At 42.6% G+C, this 18482-nt stretch overlaps 1 protein-coding gene across 2 annotated transcripts in view; it reads right to left on the bottom strand.

The window, feature by feature from the left end:
• DPP6 (dipeptidyl peptidase like 6) overlaps positions 1–18482 on the bottom strand; it is a 1137219-nt gene that overhangs the window by 992862 nt on the left and 125875 nt on the right. Inside the window, exon 1 of one of the 2 annotated variants that reach the window (XM_016956857.4) lies at positions 5219–5963. The exons of the other annotated variant lie outside the window; for it this stretch is intronic. Coding sequence (XP_016812346.3) covers positions 5219–5269 — 51 coding nt within the window. The 5' untranslated portion in view covers positions 5270–5963. Of the gene's footprint in view, positions 1–5218; positions 5964–18482 lie in introns of those variants that run through there. 2 annotated transcript variants of the gene reach the window in all.

Raw genomic sequence — 18482 nt, 5'->3', positions numbered from 1 at the left:
CAGATGGGATTAATCCATATTTCAAGAAACGTCTAGTTATAAGGGTGATGATTTTATGAAGGGATGTTGAACAACTAGCAAGCAGAGAAAGACCAACCTAAGTATCACACCACTGGGACACATGGTGACAACTCTCAGAAAACTGTGACCTTAGAATTTTTGGAACCCATTTTGAGAAGGCAAATTCCCTCAAAATCTGTGCTATGATGCTCCCATTTAGAACCAGCACCAAGCATTTTGTTACCAAGTGACCAATCTGATACCAAGTACCCTCAGACAGAGGAAAAATATTGCATTACTGAAGGCCACACTCCTAGAAATGCTGTCCCCAACAGACTTCAATAATAGATTTGGCAGGGAGAGGTGGCTCACAGCACTTTGGGGGGCCGAGACGGGCAGATCACCTGACGTCAGGAGTTTGAGACCAGCCTGACCAACGTGGCAAAACCTCGTTTCTACTAAAAATACAAAAATTAACTGGGTGTGGTGGCACATGCCTGTAATCCTAGCTACTTGGGAGGCTGAGATAAGAGGATTGCTTGAACCTGGGAGGTGGAGGCTGCAGTGAGCTGAGACGGTGCCACTGCATTCCAGCCTGGGAGACAGAGTGAGACTCCATCTCAGAAAAAAAAAAAAAAGAAAGAAAAAAAATAATAGAAGCTTTGTGTCCCACACGAGCTCTCGTGACTTATCTAAAAACCTCAACGAGCCTCTGCTCACCTGGGCTAATTACAAGTACAGCATCATCGCTGGAATGCCATTCTGCTTTATTTAACTGAATCAGCAAAACGCTCAAATGCCCGAAAGAGAACTCTTACTGTGGAAAGTTCACATTCAGATGTTTTATCCAACATAGAAAAGAGAAGATAATAGTTCTGAAAAGATCCTAGGCTCGTCATGCCATAGATACATCAACCAGTGACCAAAGGCCTAAAACCAGAGTCAGTGAGCACAAGGAAGAACTCCAGCTTTCCCTATACAGGGAACTCAAGACAGCCACTTTCATTTAAAACCAACAACAATCAACAGTGGGATTCTCAAGGATCAACATGGCTTGCAGACCTCTGATGCTTTGTGTCCTAGGTCTGAACCTCCTCTGATACTGCTGTAGTCACCAAGGGCCTGCACAGCCCTCACTTACCCACCACATACTGGTGGAGCCACCAATGCACACACCAAGGAAGAGGGAGACGCCAAGGGTCACAGGACAGTCCCCAAGATGTTTAGTCTTTAATCTTTACTCCAACTTCATTAAGCAACTCAATGTCTGAAAAAAGCTCATATGGACAGAGTAGGGGAATTCAGCACGAAGCAACACCCTTCTGATGACATTTCCCATTAACCTCAGAACCTATTGCAAGAGTATATACCTCTGTTAAACAAGCAGAATATCAACCAAACAGCAATAAAGGAAGATTAGGTTGAAAAAGTGCACATCAGCCTCCCTTGGAACTCTCAAATGTAGATTTTATGGAAAAAATAACAGCTATTTTTAAAAAAATAATTTTTGTTTCGAGCAAGTAAAAAATATTTATCTCTTAGGATATTAAATTACAGATTGAATATGGCATGGTGAGTCTGTGAATTCTCACAGTATTATAAGTTTATGAAATAGACTCTTCTCAAGAATTAAAATAGAAGTTCTAGGGGCCAGGCAAGGTGGCTCACGCCTGTAATCCCAGCACTTTGGGAGGCCGAGGCGGGTGGATCATGAGGTCAAGAGATCGAGACCATCCTGGCTAACATGGTGAAACCCCGTCTCTACGAAAAATACAAAAAAATTAGCCGGGCATGGTGGTGGGCGCCTGTAGTCCCAGCTACTGGGGAGGCTGAGGCAGGAGAATGGCGTGAACCCGGGAGGCGGAGCTTGCAGTGAGCCGAGATAGCACCACTGCACTCCAGCCTGGGTGACAGAGTGAGACTCCATCTCAAAAAAAAAAAAAAAAAAAAAATTAAAATAGAAGTTCTAAACTGGCCAGTCATGGTGGCTCATACCTGTAATCCCAGCACTTTGGGAGGCTGAGACAGGCAGATTACCTGAGGTCAGGGGTTCAAGACCAGCCTGGCCAACATGATGAAACCCCGTCTCTACTAAAAATGCAAAAAAAAAAAAAAAAAGCCAGGCATGGTGGTGCACGCCTGTAGTCCCCAGCTACTCGGGAGGCTGAGGCAGGAGAATGGCTTGAACGCAGGGGGAGGAGGTTCCAGTGAACTGAGATTGCGCTACTGCACTGCACTCCAGCCTGGGTGACAGAGTGAGACTCTGTCTCCAAAAAAAAAAAAAAAAAGTTCTAAACTGATTCCACCTGTGGTATTTCTTTTACCCATTTACTAAAACAAAACAAGATCAGATAGTATGCTGGTGCATCTGCCTTCTCTTAATCCTCTAGCTGTACTCAGAAATAAATTCCTAAAGCAATATGTGAGGAATAAAACATTTTTTAAAGATTTTATAAGAACATACTTTCAACTAAGCAATGTGGCATGGCAAGGACCAGCCGGGAGGCTATTGTCACCATTCTTGTAGGACTCCTGGTGAAACAACAGGCTGCAGGTCCAGAACAATCATACAATGTGGATGTCAGCGAGCAGGGGCTGGATTAGAAAGCAATTTAAAGGCATGGCTGAACTGGATTTGACATTTCCGTGACCATTTGGGCAGTGCAAAGTGTCTTTCTCTTTTTTAAATATCAAACCTCAAATGTGAGTCCAGACAGCTCAGAGATCTTTGAGTCCCCTGAACTGAGATCTGGTCTCTGTGTGTATGTGGATTCACTGTTACTGCAAAGTATAAAACATTCTGCCACTTTTTGTAGCTGTCAGATGTGCGGCAGCTCAGCTGTCAGTAATAGGAGTAAATCATTCAGTCCTCATCTTGAATGTAAAATATCACCTGAATTTCAATCAAGTTGTAAGTGCAAAGAATTTGCCAGTCATCTAATCCAAGAGAGGCTGTGATTAGCAAGAGTCTTCCAAAGCAACTTGAGAGATTAGGCATGGGTAAGTCCTAAATGATCACTCAACTGAAGCCACGTGGATTTCCTTGGAACATGAAAATTCAAATAAGTTACACAGCAGGCTGTGGAGCCATAATTATCAATTCAAGAATTGATAAGAACATTCAAAGTTTGAGTAAGTGTGCATCTCATTGTTTTCTTGGGCCCACAGATAACTCTGAAAATATGGGTTGCAGTAGAATTCTCTAGGCTCAGTTCACCTTGCTCCAATGACACTTGTTAACATTAGACACAGGGGAAGGGATGCAATGAGTATCACATGGAATATCCTTATTCAGAGCAGAAGAGAGAAATGTAATTAGCAATCCTTTCATTCTTTATTTTCTGAAGTAAAACGCAGAGAGGGGTTAGGGGGAGGGCAAAGACCATAAGGTTTCTAATAAAGATGTAATATGAAGATTTGGCTCTTTCATGCCATGCAAGTTATAAGTAGAAACTTATTTGGCGGTAGATTGATGTAATGAGTCAATAATGTTGCCTTATCAGTATAATTAACCTCAATCCTTAACTTCAGCCTCAGCCCTAAATATACAGGTTTCCCTAGCACACGATGGCATCACGTAAGTTAGGAATGATGGATGTGGTTGGGCATTTAATGAAAAAGCATTACTCCATACACGTTTCTATCCTGTTTATGCAAGAAATTATGCTGAACAACACAATCGCTAAAAAAAAAAAAAAAAGAGTGGGAAAAATGAGGGAAGCAGATGCATTTTCATAAACAAGCAATTAAGGTCAGTCAGAGAACCCACGGACCGAGGACTGAGAACGGCCCCTAGATGGGGGCTTGTCGTCTCGGGAGCGGGGAGGGTCCTGAAGAGTAAGCCCCTCTATGCGGCGATTACTTCCCTGCGAGGTGTCTTGAACCCAGAGACTCACACCTCCGTCCAGAGTCAAGTTCTGAACCCACGGCGCTTCTCTCTGCCAGGCAACAGGTGCCTGCCGTGGGTGTGGTTAAGCCAGCTGGGTATCTGTTCAATTAATGTAAAATTTTTCACTTATTGCCTGTTTTGTTTAAAGCGAGATCTCAAAATGCACCACTGCCTGGGTTCCCGCAAAGGTGCCTCTGCACCCCCATCACTTGGACCCAACCCACTTCTGTAAACAACTCTGGACCTTGCCCCTGAAAGAATTTCTTCAATTCTTACGGAACCCTCAAAAGTAGCATCTGCAAATCTGCAGAACCTTCAAAAGTAGCAAGGCAATCCCCATCTCCTTGTCTGTCGCCAAAAAAAAAAAAAAAAAAAAAAAAAAAAGTGCCAGCCAGCAACTTAAAATAAGGGACCGTCAGAGGATTCTTCTCAGACCATGACCTAATGGGTTAAAATAAACACACGAAGGCACACAAACAATTTCAACAGAACAAGATGGCAACTCTCTCGTCCTCGCCAGAGACTCCAGCGCCCTGACCCCTCGGCCCCGTGCCCCGGACTAACGTGAGCCCGAGAGCAGGCGCGCCCAGGCCGCGCGGGTCAGCGGGGAGCGGCGAGGCGGGTGGGCTCGCTGGGGAGGCGGATCGCCGGGTCCTCCAGTTAGAAAGTTATCCGTGCAGAACTGTCCCCTGGCCAGCTGCCCGGAGCCTTCCGCGGACCAGCCGCGTTTCCAGGCACGCGGCCCTCCTGGGGGGCGAAGTGCCCCTGACCTCCTCCGGCACAGTCAAGCATTTGGGGGAGTCAGCGTCCCCAACCCAGGGAGCAGGGTCCCGCCCGGCGGCGGCGTCTGCCCCGAGAGCACCGAAGGCTCCGCAAACCCAACAGGTCTCGAGTTCCGGGGACTCGGAGCACCGAGGCCAGCGCGGGCGCCAGGGCCCAGTGGCCCTTCCCTGGCCGAAGTGACCACCTCTCCCCGCGTTTCCCCAGAAGAGCCCTGGGGGTCTGCTTGGGGCTCGGACCGACCCGCGGTCAGCGAGGGCTCCCCGCAGCCCCTTCCTCCCATCCCGCGCCCAAAACACAAAGCCACATGCCCGAAGGAGAGGGGCCGCGGAGCCGCAAAGTTGCAATTTGCAAAGAAATGCCTGCTCCTCCGCATCCCCCTGCCGCTGGGTGGGCTCAGGTGGGAAGTGGGAGAAGCGCCGCCGCGCGCGGGCATGGGGTCGCTGTCCTTCCAGGGAGGTTCGGGACTGAGAAGGACAGACCTCCCCCAGCATCGCTCCTCACGGTGGGTCCCCCCGACCCAGCGCGCGCCCTGTCCGTGGCACTCACCATCACGTTCCCCTGCATCTTAGCGGTCTTGATCATGGCCTTTTCCTTCATTTTGCCCCAAGTCCGAACCCGACTTCTGGTCCAGGGAAGAGAAACTTAATCCATTGTCCTGGTGAGGATTAAAGTAGACTCGACTGGCCGAAGACTGGATGGAAACGGGTTTTTGAAGAAAAAAAAAAATCTTCCAGGTCTTCAGTTTTCTCACCTCCGCTCACCCCGCCCGTGTCTTTACTCAGCGGATCCCAATAGCAATCAACTCTTTTTGGCCGCTACCAATAAAGAAAGAAAGAAAAAAAGCCTGGATGGAGGGTGGGTGTTGCTTTAAACAAAAAGCCAGGAGCCAGGGAGGGAGGAAGAGGCTGCGAGCCCAGCTAGCGAGGGCGAGAGGCAGCTCTGACTGCGCGCGTGTCCACCGAGCTCGGCGCCAGCACACTGCGAGCAACAGCGCGGCGGCACGCACTGGGGGCGCACTCGGGGACGCCGGCGGCTCGGCCCCGGCTCCGGGGGCTCCTCCAGCAGGCGGTGCGGGGTGCAGCGGTCGCCGCTCTGGTCCCTAAGGGCAGGGACCCGGCCGGGCGGCGACGCCAGGGGCGGCGTGTGTGTGTGCGCGCGCGCGCGCCGGGTTTTCTGTCTGAACTGAGCTGGACTGGGAAGCCTCGAGCTGCATCAAGGTTAAGCGAGCGCAAACTGTTTGGGTAACGAGGGCAGCCCCTCCCCAAACACCCCTCCTCGGGTAGACGCCCACTCCGCGCTGGACTGGGTGCGCGCGCGGCGCACGCACGCTCGGCTTCCACAAACAAGCACTACGGTGATTGCCGCGGATGGAGCCGCCGTCCGCAGCCGGGTGTTAACTATTGATCGGCTGCGCCCGCGAGAGAAGGGAGAGGCCGGGAAGAGCCAGACGCGGCTGTGCACGTCGCCCGCAAGTCTGGCGAGGGAGCGGAGGGGAAGTGGGGGTAGGCTAGGGATGGCAGCTTATAAATAATGTTGTAACAGGTTACTATGGGACACACGTCGCGTCTCCATGGTTGCACTCTGGGTTGGCCTCTGCATCCGCCGCCGCGGCAATTCCAGGGCGCAGAGGACCTTGCAGTGAATGGCAGCGCCCGGCTACCAGCGCGGGTGGCAGGGGCCGCTCTCCCCGCCGCACACCTGGCTTCCCGGGCTCCACTTCCCTCCGGGCCTCCGCCCCAGCCGCGTCCCTCGGCGGCTTTGTTTCTTTGGCTCGCTCTTGGCTGCCTGCGGGATCTGACCCCGAAGACCTCCCGCAGCCCCGTCTGGCGCCCACGGCTCTCCCTAGCCCTGGAACCCCAGCACTGGCCGGGGCCAAATCCCAGCGCCCATTTCTCTAACCTCCACCCCAAGAGGCGGGTTGACCAGTGACCGCGACCTGGGTTCCCGTCTCCACCTGCTGCCCCTGGGCGCTGTTCCCATCAATCATCCATTCACAAACGCGGTTTGCTCCCTGGACCACACACAGATGCGCGCTCCCAGGAGCGCGCGCAGAGGTTGGTCAAATTCATATGCAGACCCACCCAGGCCACTTGAAAAACCAGATTCAGAGCTGATAGACACATCAGGCTGTGTGTGTGTGTGTGTGTGTGTGTGTGTGTGTGTGTGTGTGTGTGTGTGTAAGGGCGTGCCAGCGCCTGAGGGGAAGGGCATGGCGGGAGCCGGAGTCTGGGAGGGGTTTGGGAAGCTTTTCCATTATTTACATTCACAAAAAAAACTCCGTTTGTAAAAAAGAATAAGAGGTCACTTTCGAGCTCATGAAGAAGTAGATGATTCTAAGAAATTGCAACTGTAATTACATGTAAGTTATCCACAATGCCCACATGCAAACACGAATGATACATTATGTATTAATATATGTATATTATATGCAAAAACATTAGAACATGTGCACGAGCAATTGGTTACAAGTGTAAACTAATGATTTGGGCTTGAGAGAGGTAAGTGGAAGAAATAGGTAAACCAAAGCAAAATGCTTGAAAAGTCACTTTTAAAGTAATGTGGATCAGGCTTTGCTAGAAAGTGGTAGGTGCACTTTAGGTTCTAGAAGCTCTCTTCTCTGTTGGGATTTGTCTTACTGTCTTCTGGCTGTGATAACAAAATAGTGTAAAATGCGTGGGTTATAAACAACAGGAATTTATTTCTCACAGTTCTGGAGGCTGGAAGTCCAAGACCAAGGTGCCAGCAGATGCTTTGTGTGGTGAGAATCTGATTTCTGGTTCACAGATGGCGCCTTCTCAGTGTGCATCACATGGTGTGAGGAAAGGCACCTCTCTGGGGTCCCTTTTATCAGGGTGATGGCTCCTCCCTCATCACCTCATCACCTCCCAAAGTCCTCAGCCCCTAACACCATCACCCTGGGGTTAGGTTTCACATATGAATTCTGGAAAAGGGAGAGACAAAAATTCAGACAACAGCAGGCTGCTCAATCACACCTTTTCTCAAGAAGGGAACGCTTAGAGTACAGGTCACTTACACTGTTGAATGTCAGGATAAACCCAGTTGAGTGTGGACAGAATATATCACCAATCTAAATCCGATCGTAAGCAGGGTTAATGTGGTTCTTTTTCTTCTTCCTTTGAAGCAGCATTCGTTCATCTAGAATTTTCCTCCCTCTCTTTCCCACCAAGCATGGGCCTCCAAACTGCTCCCCACAACCTGCCTTTTCCCATCCCATCACCACATGATGGAGGAGAGGAAAAATCAAGAAGACAAACATATATATATATATATATATATGTATTTTTGTTTTGAGACGGAGTCTTGCTTTGTCACTAGGCTGGAGTCCAGTGGCGCGATCTCGGCTCACTGCAACCTCCGCCTCCCAGGTTCAAGTGATTCTCCTGCCTCAGCCTCCCAAGTAGCTGGGACTACAGGTGCCCGCCACCACGCCCGGCTAATTTTTGTATTTTTAATAGAGACGGGGTTTCACCATATTGGTCACGCTGGTCTCAAACTCCTGACCTCAGGGGACCCGCCCACCTCGGCCTCCCCAAAGTGCTGGAATTACAGGCGTGAGCCACCGCGCCCGGCTGACAAACATATTTTTTAACCTTCTATTTTTATAGTTTCCTTCAAATTATCCCTGGAAATCAGAAGTGGAATCATACGGATTAAACCTTTATGTTAAGAAACAACCGCAATAAACATATGTGTGCATGTGTCTTTATAGCAGCATGATTTATATTCCTTTGGGTATATACCCAGTAATGGGATGGCTGGGTCAAATGGTATTTCTAGTTCTAGATCCCTGAGGAATCGCCATACTGTCTTCCCCAATGGTTGAACTAGTTTACAGTCCCACAACCCAAATGTCCAACATGATAGAGTGGATTAAGAAAATGTGGCACATACACACCATGGAATACTATGCAGCCATAAAAAACGATGAGTTCATGTCCTTTGTAGGGACATGGATGAAGCTGGAAACCATCATTCTCAGCAAACTATTGCAAGGACGAAAAACCAAACAATGCATGTTTTCACTCATAGATGGGAACTGAACAATGAGAACACTTGGTCACGGGAAGGGGAACATCACACACTGGGGCCTGTTGTGGGGTGCGGGAATGGGGGAGGGATAGCATTAGGAGATATACCTAATGTAAATGACGAGTTAATGGGTGCAGTACACCAACATGGCACATGTGTACATATGTAACAAACCTGCACGTTGTGCACATGTACCCTAGAACTTAAAGTTTATATATAAAAAATAAAAATTCCCCCCAAAAAAACAAATAACCCTATTAGCAGACACATTTTCTCCTAACACTTAACCAACAGCGTCCAGTCCTGCTACTTGTCAGAGGCGCTGTGTTCTGCTCCTCCTGCCCAGCTTGTGACCCAGAGCCCTGCAGAAAGGATAGGGCTGAAAAGCAGGCATAGAAGGAAACACTGCACGGAATAAAACAGCAAAGCAATCCTGAATATCCAGGTAATGCCTGTTCATTCTTTGCAACGTGTCTACCTTGAGCCACTGCCATATGGAATACTGGAGAGGAAAAGAATGAGGCTAAGAGGTCTCTGTAAGAAAGACAGGGCCAGGTGCGGTGGCTCACGCCTATAATCCCAGCACTTTGGGAGGCCGAGGTGGGTGGACCACCTGAGGTCAGGAGTTCAAGACCAGCCTGGCCAACATGGTAAAATCCCGTCTCTACTAAAATTACAAAAATTAGCTGGGCATGGTGGTGGACACCTGTAATACAAGCTACTCAGGAGGCTGAGGCAGGAGAATTGCTTGAACCCGGGAGGCGGAGGTTGTGGTGAGCCGAGATTGTGCCATTGCACTCCAGCCTGGGCAACAAGAGCGAAACTCTGTCTCAAAAAAAAAGAACAAAAAAAAAGGAAAAGATGGAAAGCAAGTGTAAGGAAAAAGTGCTTAACATAAGATGGTTCTCAATTTCTATATTAATTTTGGGTATTTAAATTTCTGAGAAAATTCAATTCGGAACCATTTGAAGACAGCATTACCATCAGAAGTTCATTCCCTATCCCATCCTCAAAATGACTTTTTCTTGTGCTATTGCATTCACAAACAGGGATGCGAAGGTGGTCCTGTATTTATCAACATTTTCGCAAACAGGGATGCGAAGGTGGTCCTATATTTATCAACAGTTTTGGCTCTTCTCTGTCTAGGTTTTGCAGTTGTATTTCCTGTTTTTGTTTGTTTGTTTGTTTGTTCACCCAGATCACAGGAATAGCATGTTTATCTTATGATTCTCACCGCACTGTTTCTGTTAGGTTTGGTCACATAGAATCTGCCCTGTTTCATAGCACCTAAGCCCCAAGGAATCTTCCGTGTTTCACAGCACCTAAATCCCATAGAAGCTGCCATGTTTCACAGCACTTAAGCCCCATAGAATCTGCCGTGTTTGGGAGCACCTAAGTCCCATAGGATCTGCCATGTTTCACAGCACCTATCCCATTTACCTTTGCCTAGTGTTGACTCCTGGCATCTGTTTAATTCTGGCAGGCTCTGTCCACACCTACCACAATGCAGCCATTGGTGGTGTCGATCCTTTTGCTCCATCCTCAATTTATGTACTGCTGGCATTAGCAACTGCTTTGATTAAAGTGGCTTTGATTTAAGTTGAGACTTTTGGCAAAATGTTCAGTTTCACATTTGACATCAGGAAATAGTTACAGCACAGGAACAGATTCCTCATGTCACTTTATCAGTGTTATTTTCTTGTTACTTATTACTAGAAGTTTAACTGCATGAATACCTTTACCTAGAGGAACCCCAACATAAGGCAACTCAACCTGTAAAATTCCCAATTTGTAAAAGCGACAGTCAACGTGACATAAGAAAAGAGACTAAAACTATTCTTTTACACAGATTAGTTCATTACTGATGTTCTTTAAAATGTGAGCTGTCCTATTTCACTGAAGACATTATTCATTTCACATGATTTAATTTACCCATAAATTTTCAGGAAGATATCTACTAGAAAAAGTATGAGATGGGTCGGCATTTATTTTACAAATCACACAGGTATGATAATAATCGTTTGGAGAAAGCATCTAACCAATGTTTTTAGCTTCTCTCAATCATTCAGAAATTAGACAAATTAACTTAAAATATGTTGAGAGACTAATGATATGCCAAGCTTGATGACATGTGATAGATTGTATTATAGAAAACAGTCCCTGTCCTTGAGGATCTCACGGTGTCTGGTGGGTGATATGCAAATCAACAATATGGACAACAACAAAAATAATTGTACAAATATGATACAGGAATACAGATGGCAGGGCTCCTGGGGTCTTTAGGCAAATATGAAAGAAAGCTAAAGCAAGTGATGACAGCTGAAATACATTTTACAGGAGCAATACAAATTTAGCCATTAGGTCCTGGAGCCAGGGAAAATAAATGCCTGCAGAGGGATGGCCTGAGTAGTTCAGTACACTATCACCTGGAAGCAGAGCTGGGTGATGGAAATGAGGGTGGAAGGACATGTGGAGACCAGCAGTGAGAGCCATGTGAGCCGTGTCCTACAAAAACAGGAATGTCGCAGCCAAGGCCCCCAGGTAGACATTGATATAGCATGATCCATACTTTAAAATCAAATCCACCCTCCAAAGCAGGGAGACAGGGACAGGCAAGGCAGCTAGGAAGCTCCTGCACTAATTTTGGGTTGGAGTAATAAGGATATCATTTGGGTAGGTGGTAAGGATTAGAGAAGAGCCATTTATAGATCATCCATGCAAAACTATTAAGTCCAATATCAACCCTGCTCACAGATGACCCATTTCCCCACTGACCCTTTGCAGCTAAGAGATGGAAACGGAATTTAATCTCACCTCAGTGCTAATGTTATATTACAAGGGCTATGTTGGCCATTAAATCAATCATCTTATAGCTAGAATTGCACATCTAACAACTTATCACACATATTTACTTATTGGCATGGCTGCCTTTGCATCCCAACTTGAAGGCCTATGCCTGCATGTTCTTCTTTGGGTCCTCCCACTTTCACACTGTGACTGATGAGTAGTAGGTTGTTCAATTCATGTTTCTCGAACAAACGAAGCAATAAATGAGAGGATATTTATGCTGCTGGCTCTTCCACTATACTTTCAACCAAGAATTGACATATTAAATTTTAAAATAAATATCTTCTTTAAACCTAGGCATATTGGCCTATTAAGGAAGCATGTATCCAAGAAATTCCAAGCGTATACATAAACCAACCTCCAAAATTAATTAAAAGACTGTTATCTTTGGCAATGTTTCACTTTGCCAGAGTAGACTAAGAGTGAAAGAAATGATTTATGTTCATCTCTATCTCGCACTTGCTCAATTTAACAGGAACCTCCCAGGAATGAGATAATTCAGACTAAATTCATTACAACACGTTGGTCTTCTATTTCAGGTAATAGACTGTATTTCAGGTTCATCTCAGGTATGAACCAAAATACACAGGTATCCAGCTCAGTGTGTCTTTTCTCCCCACATACTTGTCTCTGTGCATTAGCAAATGTGTTAGGCTACAGACCCAATTTCCAAGAGGAGGAACAGAGGATGGAGCCTGGATGTCATATCCACAGCCATGTCTCACATCACATGTCAGTGTAGGCCAATACCACAACTATTTTAACTCTTCAGTTTCCTACTCTAACAAATTGATTAAGGCCTCCTGACTCAAGCAGTATTTTGTTGGTATTAAATACTATCTTAAGGAAGTGTAAGAAGTACAAAACAATTGTTGGGCTCTTTTATACATGAGAATATCTTTATACAGAAACTTTGTAACTAAGCAAAGTATTGGAAAATATAAGCAGTTAAGTGTATGTGATTCCTAGTATCTTTGAACAATGTGAAATTACTTTACATACCTATTTTACAGAATCAGTGAAGCACAGTATATATTTTAGAGTTCTTGTAGAGTCTTTTATAGAAGAGCAATGGTCAAACACTTATAAACTGAAAGCAATAGACTTACTAAACACATTTAAACAAAGGGAGTGATTTTAGTTTGCTTATGATAGAACTTATATGTAACAAATGCTCATATCACAGATGGCATAAAATTATAATATTCAAACATCAGCAGTTCAAGAAAAGCAGTTTTGTGACACATTCATAAATGAACCTTGTTAATTTTCCTATAAGATGGCACAATTGTTGATAAATAAGTCAAAAATCTGTATATATTTATTTCAAAAGAAAGAAAAATTTAGAAGGCCATAGCTTTTTAAAATTTAATTATTATGTGTCTACCAACATAGCGGGGACTTTTGGGCCCACCTCTATAAAATATGTATAAAACTCTTCCTCCAATGAGGTAATAAATAAAACTATATCGACTAGGAAATTCCTATTAAAACAATTAACCCATGAAATGGTGTTATTAAACTAGAATACAAAAAGGACATCACTATTAAATATAGGAATTCATTGTTTACAACGAGTTATAGAAAAGAGAAACATGTGGTTAAATGACTTTTTAAGAGATATTTTCGACCAGGCACAGTGACTCATGCCTGTAATCCCAGCACTTTGAGGGCCGACGCAGGTGGTTCACCTGAGGTCAGGAGTTCAAGACCAGCCTGACCAATGTGGTGAAACCCCGCCTCTCCTTAAAATACAAAAATTAGCCAGCTGTGGTGGCGTGCACCTGCAGTCCCAGCTACTCAGGAGGCTGAGACAGGAGAATTGCTTGAACCTAGGAGGCAGAGGTTGCAGTGAGCTGAGATGGCACTGCTGCACTCCAGCCTGGGCGGCACAGCGAGACTCCATCTCAAAATAAAAAAAAATAAAGAAAGAAAGAAACAAATAAATAAAAGATATTTTGGAGTTAGAAAAGCTTGGGCTGGTATTTTAAGCATAGCTCCCTCTCCCTCTACCCCCAACATCCACACAATTATACATTCCTGCAGCTTCCCTACCACCAACACTCAGACCCAGGTAACGAACACTTCTCTCTGCTGGACAACTGCTGTTCATTCTTTTTTCATCCACTCACATCTACTTTTTTCCCTTCTCCAGTGCATTCATCTAGAGATATCTGAAGTACAAATCTCATCACATCACCACACTCTCCACAGCTAAACCCCTTCTCTGGCGTTCATTGCTATTAGGGAAGTATCCAAGTTTCTGGACCTTGGAGAGGGGCCGCCATTACTTACTTTTCCAGCTTCATTTTTTTTTCTTTTTCTGTTGTCTTTTCTTTCTCCTTTCCTCCTTCCTTTTTTCCCATCTCCCCTCCTCCTCTCTTTATCTTTATTTCTTTACCTCTGTACTCCATTCACATGGCTTTATTCAATCTTGGTACACACTTAATTCCTGCACAGAGATTTTTTCATGCTATTTTCTTTACCTTAAATACTCTCCTCTTCCTTCTGTCTTTTAATATAAAAACAAACCAAAACATCTTGTTGAAGTACGACATTTAGAGAGAAGTGCCTAAGTCATAAGTCTACAACTTAATAACTTATCTCAAAGTGCATACATCCATGTAATCACAACCAGATGAAGACATACAAGATAAGCGGTGTCTCAAAAGATTTCTTGGTGCATTCTTCTAGTTACAATCCCATTTCTCCCCTGAGAAAATCACTATCCTGACTTCTAACGCTAGTTAGCTGGGGAGAGTTCTGAACTCCATATAAATGGAATCAATGTGAATGGCTTCTTTCACTCCGTCTCCCTTGGGAGACTCGGAGATATTGTATGTAGCTGTAGTCAGCTTCCATCACTGCATGGCATTCCATGGTATGAACATTTCATAATCAATCCATGCTATTGTTGAGTCAATTTGGATTTTTTTTTTTTTTGCTTGGATAGGCACTAACATAAATAATGATGTTATGACCATTCTCATTACAGTCTTGATTTACACATGTAAGAATTTCTGAAGGCTATATATCTAGAAATTTGATAGATTTATTAGAAGGTGTATGTTTAGCCTTAGTAGATTTATTAGAATGTGTGTATTCAGCCTTGTGTAACCTGATAAACAGAGGCTGCACAAAATTACTCCCACACAAGTAGGATGTGAGTGACCTGTTGCTTCACATTCTTCTTACCATTTGATATTGTCAGGTTATATTTTGTTTTATTTCACTTTTGAGTAACATTTCTGATGACAGTATACGGGTATCTTGCATTGCCTCAAAAACTAATGACAGTGAAAAGGAAAGCTTTTATATGTTTCTTAGTAATTTGGATATTTTCTTCTGTGACGTGCGTGTTAATGTTTTTGCCCATTTGTCATTTGTAGTGTCCAGGACTTTTAATATCTTTATTTATTTGTCAAACCTTTTAATATATCCAGGATATGAGTCCTTTGTCAGTTAATAAGCATTGCAAATACTTCTTCTTTTTGGCTTCCATTAAAATGATGTTCTTTTTCATTTGGAATAGGGTAATACTTGATTTTTAAAAATTCAATCTTCCCTGGTGTTTACCTATTTAATTATTTGCTTGAAAAACAACTTTTAGCTTTTTGAGTTGTGTCATGCACTTTTTATCAATTTAATTAATAAGATTGGTCATATGTACTCTTTTTTCCTACTTTCTTTATGCAATCATGCATGACATAACATTTCAGTCAACATATGACAGACCACATATACCACAGTAGTCCCAGATTATAATGAAGCCGAAAAATTCCTGTTCCTAGTGACATCATCATTGTCCTAACACCATAGCACAATGCAGTTCTCACGAGTTTTTGGTGATACTGGTGTGAACAAACCTATTCACTGCCACTTGTTTAAAAGTATAGCAATACAATTATGTATGGTACATAATGTTTGATAATAATAAACACAAAATTGTGTTTGTGTCTTAATTTTTAGCAAAAAGTTTAAAAAGTAACAAATGAAATAAGAAATTTGAAAATAGATAAAAGCATATAGATAAGAATATAAAGAAAATATCTGTATAATTGTATTATTTGTGTCTTAAGGTAAGTGTGATTGCAAAAGAATCAAATAATTTTTTAAAAACTCAAAATGTTAGAAAGTAAAAAAGTTACAGTAGGCTAACGTTAACATATTATTGAAAAAAGAAAAGGGTTTTTTTTTTGTTTTAGTTTTAGTTTTTGTTTTTACAAATTTAGTATAGCCTAAGTGTAAAGTGTTGGGAAAGTCTACAGTAGTGTACAGTAATGTCCTAGACCTTCACATTCACTCACCACTCACTCCCAGACTCACTCAGAGCAACTCTGAGTTACAGAAGCTCCATTTATGGTAAGTTCCCTGTACAGATGTAACATTATTTATTTCTTATGCCATAATTTTACTTTACCTTTTCTATGTTTAGATATACAACTACTTACCATGGCATATCTAAACATAGAAAAGGTACAGTAAAATTAGGTATTCAGTCCAGCAACATGCTGTACAGGTTTGTAGTATAGGAGCTATGCCATATAGGCTAAGTGTGTAGGAGGCTGTACCCTCTATATTCATGTAAGTACACTCTTTGATGTTTACACAATGACTAACATCACTGAATGTTGGGTTCATAAAGTATCCTGTCATTAAGCAATGTGTGACTGTGTGTTATTTGCTGTTCTATTGGGTAAATTATTGAGATGTTAGGTTATAAAATTGGCACTTTTAATTTCCTTTGTAATTTTTATTTTTGGCCAATGAGTTGTTTAGAAATAATTTACAAATATTTAAAGATGTTTGAGGTATATTTTTAATATTAACTTTTAGCTTAATCTCACTATAGTTAGAGAAAAAATACTCAGAATTTCAATCCCTATACTTGGTGATACTGTGTGTGTGTGTGTGTGTGTGTGTGATTTGTTTTCAAACATACAGTCAATTTGGGCAATGCATATACATATTGGATAGAATATGATGTATATTCTGAAATGAGAGATGTAGTATTTCTGTATTTTTCAACTAGATCAAGTTAGCTCATTGTGATTTTCAAATCTACTGCATCCTTATTGATTTTTTTTCTTGGATGTTCTTTCAGTTTCTCAGAGAGGTATGGTAAAATCTAAGATTGTAGATTTGTCTATTTTCCTCCTTAATTCTGTTAATTTTTGCTTTATATATTTTGAAGCTATATTATTAGGTGCATACCAGTCTAAGATTATAAATTCTTGTCAGATAGACCCTTTAATCCTAATGCAATGACACTATTTATATTTAGAATTGTGTCATTTCTTGCCTTTCAGTGTCATTTGCAAAATTATATATGCCAATTTTATTTTGCCTACTGCTTGCATGTATTCAACTTACTCTCTTTTTTTCAGGGTGTTTTTTTTTTTTTTGGTCCTCATATTTTAGGCAGCTTTTTTTGTGAGCTGCCTGTCTGTATTTGCTAATTCAGTCTGACAATTTTGCCTTTTAATCTGAGTATTCAATCCATTTGCATTAATGCAATCACTGACACATTGGCATTCCAATCAATCTTACTAATTCTGTTTGTCCCGTTTTTCCTCTTTTGAGTTAATTATGTTTATGGATAAATCTTCTTCAAATTAGGCCGTTATTAAACAATTATTATTATTATTTCAGTGTTTACCCCATAAATTCAAAATATATTCTTAATTAGAATCTTATATTGATAATCATATTAATTTCAATTAGTTGATAGTTGCATTAATTAATATATCTACAATTCTCCAGGTAATAAGGAACTTTGAGTAATCAAATATTATTTAACAAAGTCCTGTCTTTTGTGCTATTATTTATCAAGATTTATATAGGTATTTTTTTCTAATCATTGTTTTGTACAATCAATATTCCCTTGGACATAGCCACACATTTATCTTTTCCATTCTTCTCTTCTTAAGTCATCTATTTTCATCTGTGATTATGTTTTTTTGCATGAAGAATTCTCTCAGTCATTCCTTTACTGGAAGTTTGACAAATTTCCTAGGTTTTTGTTTTTCAAAAAAATGTCCTTATATTTTTCCTTTGTTTTGAAGAAGAACTTTAGAGCATATGGAGTTCTATTTTGGCATTTATTTTCATTCCGCACTTGACAATGTCATGTCTCCATCTTCTGACTTGCACTCTTATACAGTCATTATTAGTATTTCTATTTCCCCTTAAAGATAACATATGTTTTGTCTCTGCCTGCTTTTTAGACTTCCTCTTGTCTTCAGTTTTCAGAAATTTTATTATGATATCCTTAGGTACATTTTGTCTGTTTGTTGTAATCTATCTGAAGTTCATAGAGCAGCTAATATCTGTTGGATTTTTCCATTACTTTTGAAATGATCTCATCTGTAACAGTTCCCTTTCTATTCTCTCCGTCTTCTCCTTCTGCAACTTTAATTACACCTATACTAGAGGTTTCCAACATCTATTATGCATGTTACACTGTTTTCTACATTTTTCTACTTGTAAACAGATATTGAATTTTTTTGTTTGCTCCCTTTTCTTCTCTTCAGCTGTGTTAATTGGCTGTTAAATCCATTCATTGAGTTAATTTCATATCTTATTTTGTTTCCATTCTAATATGCCCATTTGATTTTAAATGGTTTCCATTTCATGGTATAATTCTACATTTTGGGCCAGACACAGTGGCTCACACCTGTAATCCCAGCACTCTGGGAGGCCTAGGTGGGTGGATCACTTGAGGTCAGCAGTTTGAGACAAGCCTGGCCAATGCAGTGAAATGCTGTCTTTACTAAAAATACAAAAATTAGCTGGGCACAGTGGCACACACCTGCAATCTCAGCTACTCGGGAGGCTGAGACAGGAGAATCGCTTGAACCCGGGAGGTGGAGGTTGCAGCGAGCTGAGATCCTACCACTGCACTCGAGCCTGG

Source organism: Pan troglodytes, chromosome 6 (genome assembly GCF_028858775.2).
Source record: "Pan troglodytes isolate AG18354 chromosome 6, NHGRI_mPanTro3-v2.0_pri, whole genome shotgun sequence".
NCBI lineage: Eukaryota > Metazoa > Chordata > Mammalia > Primates > Hominidae > Pan > Pan troglodytes.
Note: the sequence above shows the minus strand (reverse complement) of the source record. Positions and strands in the feature narration are given on the sequence as shown.